The 6,374-nt window shown below is 48.4% G+C and overlaps 1 protein-coding gene across 1 annotated transcript in view; it reads left to right on the top strand.

Annotated features, from left to right (window-relative positions):
- The first annotated feature begins 3,648 nt into the window (after positions 1–3,648).
- LOC114071381 (arf-GAP with GTPase, ANK repeat and PH domain-containing protein 1-like) overlaps positions 3,649–6,374 on the top strand; it is a 72,057-nt gene continuing 69,331 nt past the window's right edge. Inside the window, exon 1 of the mRNA XM_027909210.1 lies at positions 3,649–3,690. Coding sequence (XP_027765011.1) covers positions 3,649–3,690 — 42 coding nt within the window. The remainder of the gene's footprint in view (positions 3,691–6,374) is intronic.

A 6,374-nucleotide genomic window follows, 5' to 3' on the forward strand; every position in this document is an offset into this window, starting at 1 on the left:
TATTTTTGGAGCATAAACTTTACCCTGACAGGGCAGTGAGGAGAAAAATGTTGTCTTTAAGCTCATGGCTGGGAGACACCGTCCAAAAGTCAGGACTTCTCAAGTAAGGAAGGTGGAACCCTAAATGTCGGGTTTAATAGTGATGATTGTACCCCTGGACAGGGAAGTTCTTCATCAGGGAGGCCATCCTGAAATCTCTTTTCGTATTCAAGAGAGAGTTTAATCTTTCCAAGGCTGTTATTTTGTATAGTTATAGTTTAAGGTTGTTTTAATCTGAAATGTTTGCAGTAATTGCGAGGAGATAAGTACATGAGCTGGGTTCACACAAAATCCTGCAGGAGTTTATGGACTTCGAAAAATAGAGTCATGTTTGGAGGGAGGAATATAAATCAAGAGACTCATTCTCAAGTAAGCATGGAGGAAAGACATAATGCTGCAAGAGCAGAATGTAACACTTTATGAACTACTCCCATACAAATAACGTGGCTTAAAAATCTCATAAGCCCAGTGCATTCCATGTTTAAGGACTCTGTAAGGAAGACTTGGAGGAGGGAAAAGAGTAAAAAAATGTACTGATTCCCAAAGCAGCACACCTTTTTTTTTTCTTTCTAAATATTTGTGTCTCAATGTAAATAATCTGAATTTATATAATAATACACATTCTAAATTTAGGTCAAGTTTAGTAGTGTTTTAAACACTACGTTGAGAGGGTAAAGAATTAACGTGTAACCACCATGGGAGCAGATCCCGATTTCAGGGTTTGTTTTCTTTGTGCATCCGCACCTTGGAAGTTCAGGTAGGTGCTTGTAATAACGACTTTTCCTGTGAAATGCGCACCAGGAGTGCAGTGCTTTGTTCTGCAGCGCCTGGATGAGGCGTGTGCGAGAAAGGCACGCGATGCTCCCGCTTCCTCTCCGGCCTAATGAAGTTTCTGTTCCAATTAAGAGCCGGGCAGGTGTCTCATCAGGCGCAGCTCTTGGCAGGGAGAGCTGGGATTCTTTCCAGTCCAGATCACAGGGCGAGGGGTCCGGGGATGTCGTGTATTCCTTACCCATGGAATCCAACACTTCAAAGCCGCCTCACAGTGCCTGCGGTTCGAGGAGTGAAAGGAGCCTCTGTGTGTTCAGTCCTCGGCCACAACCTGCTGATTGTTGGGGGACAGCTGGAGCGCAGAGACCCGGCCTTCCCCAGGTGGGGCAGCAGCTCCTTTCAAGTCTGCAGGCCCTTCATTTGTCACAGCTGATCTCATCCCTCCGTTCAGCCCGGGCTGTGCCACCCACGGGCCGGGTCGATGAGGAGGGTCCAGTTTACCAGGGGGCTGTTCTGACGCCCGGGTTTTGGTTATCTGGGCCCTTGGAAGAGCTTGGCAGGAGCCAGAAAAGAGGCTGGATTAAATTGGGAAATTGAAAAGAAAGTTTGGTGATGACAGGTATGCCATCTGACACCTGTAAAGGGCAGCAAACACAGAGCTTTTGTGGCTTAAAAGCTTTGCTTTTCGGCTCTAGGTTTCTGCAATAGGAAGATGTGTGATTTTTGCCTTTGATTAAGAGTGTTCTTGGTGTTGCTTCCGTTAACTTCTTTTCCCTTCTGACACTGGTGCTCGTGGCATGCCTTACCAGGAAAGCCTTAGCTTTCTCCTGCCTAGCATGGTGCAATTAGCAGCCAATTTGCTATACAGCGATTATTCAGCCTTAATTGGAAAATGTTAATAGTGAAAGTCTCTTGATTTTTTTTTTAATTTTTTTTTTTTAAACTCCAAAACACTGATATTAGGGCTTGTCTCTGCAGTCTTGTGGACTGACAGTGGAGAGTTTCCTAACCTCTTCTCAATTACCGAGTGGGTTTGATGCTTGAAGTTATCCACAGGTTACACAGACTGAAGGTTAAAGTACAGGAGTAGAGACGAGACGTCTTTCTGGCTCTGAGCATCTCTTTGAAGAGAGTCAGTTCTTCCTCTCTGTCTTACTTTGCCTATCTTGAAACACAAGGTAAATATTTTAGTAGGAAGTGATTCAGTAAGCCATGGGGTCATTATTTTCCAAGTGCCTCGAGACCTCAAGGCTCTGTTTCAAAGCACAGTGTTGTTAAATGAGGATTTTTTGTAAATGCAATTAGGAGGGCTAGCGATGCTGAGGGGGTTAGATCAGGGTGGAGCTGTGCCCCTCTCTGTGCAATTGAGGGGAATTTATTGTGCACGTTGTTTTGTCTGAGGATATAAAACAGGATTTGTCCCGCACTGTTGTGTGCTGCTGACCATGGTGCAGCTCGTTCATCCCCGGTGTGTTGCTCTGGTGTGCTCCAGGTGTCTGTTTGCTCACGCAGCAGTCGATGGCAGTGCAGGGGGACACCAGTAAGAACCACATCCCCTCCTCAGAGCTGACGCTGCCCAGTGAAAACCTTCTGCCAGAAGGATCAGAGGTGTGCCTTGTGCATCCTCGTAGGTCTGTTCAGCAGGAGCCACCAAGTGGAGTTTGCCTTGGGACGTGGTGGCAATCCTGCAGCATCCCAGGCTTTGCATCTCCTTCTGGTTCGTCGTCCTTACGTGTTCAAACAACTTGTCAGGTTTGATCTTTCCACAGGGCACGTTCAGATGCAGCGCAAAGGAGGGGGATGCGAAGGTGGAACGGTGGGGATAAGATAAATTAGCAAGCTGTGCCCGCTCAGGGAGTGGTTTATGTCATCTCTGCTCCTGACCTAAACCTGCTGTAGGCAAGATGTGCAGAGGAGGGATGAACATCTCATTCCCAGTTCCTGTTCCGAGGCTGCAGGGCCTGTAAAATACGGTCTTTGCTTTGCTTGTCACCATCCTGGCAGCACGGGAGGGTCACTTCGGAATAGAAGTGTCCTCTCCTTGTATCAGTTGGTATAATCTTCTCCTGGACACAAGGAGCTTACTCAATAAGGGGGCTTTGAAAGGGAGTTGACAGGTCATGGTTGCTTCTTTTCTTGCTGGCAGTCCTTTTGAGTTCCAGGGAGCAGGATGCTGCTTTTCCAGCACTGTGGCCTGCTGTTCCTTGGGAGGGAAGATATACTTTTGTGGGAGACTTTTAAATGCTGCATTGCATTTTTGCTTCCGTGCTTCCTTTGTGATGGCCAAACATTGTGTGTGGGCAGGGAACGAGGCAGAGATAACTTTGTCTTAAGGAGGGTCTTCCTACCTCCAAAATTACTGAAGCCTTGCAGTATCTGTGCCTGGCCATCACGAGACTGACTTTCTCTCCCAAACTTGTGGGTGATGAGGCTGCAGGGTGGCAGCGCTGCTGTCAGCCCAGACATGCCTCGAGGTGAGGTGCCATGCCAGACCCTCCAAAAGCAGGGAGATCCCTCTTTGCTTTTTGGATTTCTTTTTTTTTTTTGTCAGGAAGGAGGCTTTGTTTTTTCCTTCCTTAATTGAAATTGCCCTAAGAGGGAAGGAGGCAGCGACTGGGGCGTTCAGTGGGGCTCTCTGTAGCTGACAGGACAGCTCTGTTGATTTACCGGCTCCAGGCTGCAAAGATGGGAGATGCCGTGGAAAGAGAGTGCTCCCGAGGCTCTTTGATCTCCATCCCCCTGTTCTGCTCAGAGCTTCCTTTAATTTGGCTCGGTGCAGCAGGTTCATTTAAGCCCTGCTTAAATAGCTGGAGTGTCCGAGCTGAGCTCAGCTCGACGATGGCCAATGCGCCCAATTCCTGCCAGAGGTGCGAGCTCTGTGTACTGGACAAATATTTGCCTTTTTTTTTTTTTTTAACCTGGAGGCTGTAACCTCGTGGCACCCCTTCCCCCCCTGACTCCTGAGTGTTTGTTACATCCCCAGACTTCTGCCGAGCTGCAGGTCTGTCGGGATTTTAATGTCAGTCCCGTGCCTGACTCCAGCCTTCCGCAGTCATTGTGCGATTGCAGCATCCCTTTAACTTCGGTCTGAGGCAGAGGAGGAAGATAAAGAACTTGATAGAACATTTATGGTAATAGCTGTAAAGGGAGAGCTGGAGAGCAGTGGATTGCACAGCCAGAAAAATCTCAGCTCGGGGAAATGGGTCTGAAATACGACTACAGATGGTTTTCGTCTCTTGCTTCCCCCGTTTAAATAAAAGGATTGCTTTTCTCACCTTTATTTAAAACACATGTGTAGAAGATGAAAGTGTCCAGCTATTTTTTTATTATTCAGTCCACCAGCTACCGACATCTTTGCCTTATTTCATTTCAACACTAATGGCATAGTGAAAGTTCTGAAACACCCTCTTTGGATCCAGCCTTCCTTGGGTCGCAGCAAAGATTCCTGCTGCAGGCAGAGCTGTTGCTGTTGTTTTCGTCATCAGCACTTTCTTTCTCCTCTTGAACCTGGTGCTACTAATTGTGTTGCCGCTTCTGCTCTTTAATTGATCCCATTCACCGCTCCCGCTTTTGTAACGTCTGACTTCTTGTCACTTCGGCAAATCAAAAAACCCAAATTAATCAATCTCCAGCCACTTGAGAATAAGGCCGTGTTGGGGAGCTGGGCTTGACAAAAAAGTCTAATTTCACTTTGAAAGCCTGTTGGAAAATTTTAACAAGAAGATGCAAGAAAAATGTAAACCAGATCAAGCTCGACTTTGGTCTGTGGAGAATAGCGTCACCTGTTGAGTTTGTTTCAAGTTTTTGTAAATAGGTGATTTGACAAAAATATGAAATAAATCAAAAGACACGAAGATAGAAGGGGTCAGAATATCCTTGGTTCCACTGCAGATGGTTACACAGGAGAGAGGGTTGTGTCTGTGTGACAGAGAATAGGAACCGTGGGCCAACGACGACGCTCCGCTCTTGGACTTTTGTGTCCCAGCCTTTGTGCTGTGCTATTCCCGTACCTTACATGTTGTCTCTTTTCCTGCTTTTTTGCACCCCCAGCTCCTTTACCCTGGCCTGGGGGTGCTCACACTGGCTTATTATCCCTCGTTTCCTTGGCCTGCTTGGTTCCAGCGCTGGCATCTTCTGCAGCTGTGCTGGGCGGGTGATGGGGGTGGGGAAGGGGACGTGGCTTCGAGTCACACCTCGGATGGGCTTGGTGCAGACGCTTGGGAATTTGGGAGGCACGTTAGTTGTTATTCTGTGCCAGGGCACGAGGGAAGCACAAGCTGGGTTTGGATGGGGTTCCAGACCAGGTGAGGGTTGGGGTTGTTCAGCCTGGAGAAGAGGAGGCTCCGGGGAGACCTCAGAGCATCTTCCAGTGCCTGAGGAGGATCCAGGAGAAGTCAGAAGGGGACTTTGGGCAAGGGCCTGGAGTGAGAGGACAAGGAGGAATGGCTTTACACTGCCAGAGGGCAGGGTAAGGTGGGAGGGAATTCTTCCCTGTGAGGGTGGTGAGGCCCTGGCACAGGTTGCCCAGAGAAGCTGTGGCTGCCCCTGGATCCCTGGAAGTGTTCATGGCCCAGTTGGATGGAGCTTGGAGCCACCTGGGCTAGTGGAAGGTGTCCCTGCCCATGGCAGGGGGTGGAACTAGATGGACTTTGAGGTCCTTCCAACCCATATGATTCTTTGATTGTGTGACATGGCTCGTGTCAGCTCTCCTTTACAGCTTGAGGGAGTTAGTAACTGTGTCGGGAAGGAGAGGAAAGGGCAGGCATGGGAGGAAGGCTGCCTGGCTGCTGGGAGAGGGCATGGGCCTGTCTAGCTCTCTCCTGTAGGTCACAAACAGCGGCACAAGTGGGCTGAAACACGAGGATGCTCTGTTTTGGAGGAGAAGGTGTTTTTCAGGCAGGTGTTGTTGCACATCCCTTCAAAACACGGCCCAGCAGCTGCAGAGCCAAGGATGTGCCGGTCAGGGCAGCCCCAGCTCCGTGGCAAGGGGAGAGTTTTGTCCTCAATGTCGTGTAATAGAGCTCTGCACCCTGCAAATGATGACCATCATCAAGGGAAGCTGTGCCCGTACAGTCCATCAAAAGCCTCAGAGCTAATGATGGGCTGGGCAGATAATCGGGGGAGAGTTAATTGTAAGGTTCGATATGGCATCTTGTCAGCAGAGATAAGTTGTCACGTTTTCCACTTGAGCTGAAACTAAATGATTGTAAAATAAGTTATGAGTGTCCTTGGGCCTGTCTGCCAGAATGATGGCTAAGAATACATTCCTGGCCCATCAGTCTCAAGCAGCCCGCTTGATATTTATGCGAGCTGAATGTTATTTTATTCCCCCTCTAGTCATGCTTGTCAGCCTCCCGAGTGAAAAGTGAAACTGCTGCTTTGACTCATACTTCAAGTATTGAAGCTCGGAGAGGCTGCAGATTGTTATTATTATTACTAGTATTATATATTTTTTCGGGTGTGTGTTGAACATTGATGCCCGATTGGGAAGAACTAATGGCTGACATTGAACGTGCGGGATGGCTGGAAAACAGCCCATCCCAGCCCAGTGAAACGCAGCTTAT

The sequence above is a fragment of the Empidonax traillii genome, unplaced genomic scaffold (assembly GCF_003031625.1).
Source record: "Empidonax traillii isolate 1590-97213 ecotype Southwest subspecies unplaced genomic scaffold, ASM303162v1 scaffold1988:size81830, whole genome shotgun sequence".
NCBI classification, from domain to species: domain Eukaryota; kingdom Metazoa; phylum Chordata; class Aves; order Passeriformes; family Tyrannidae; genus Empidonax; species Empidonax traillii.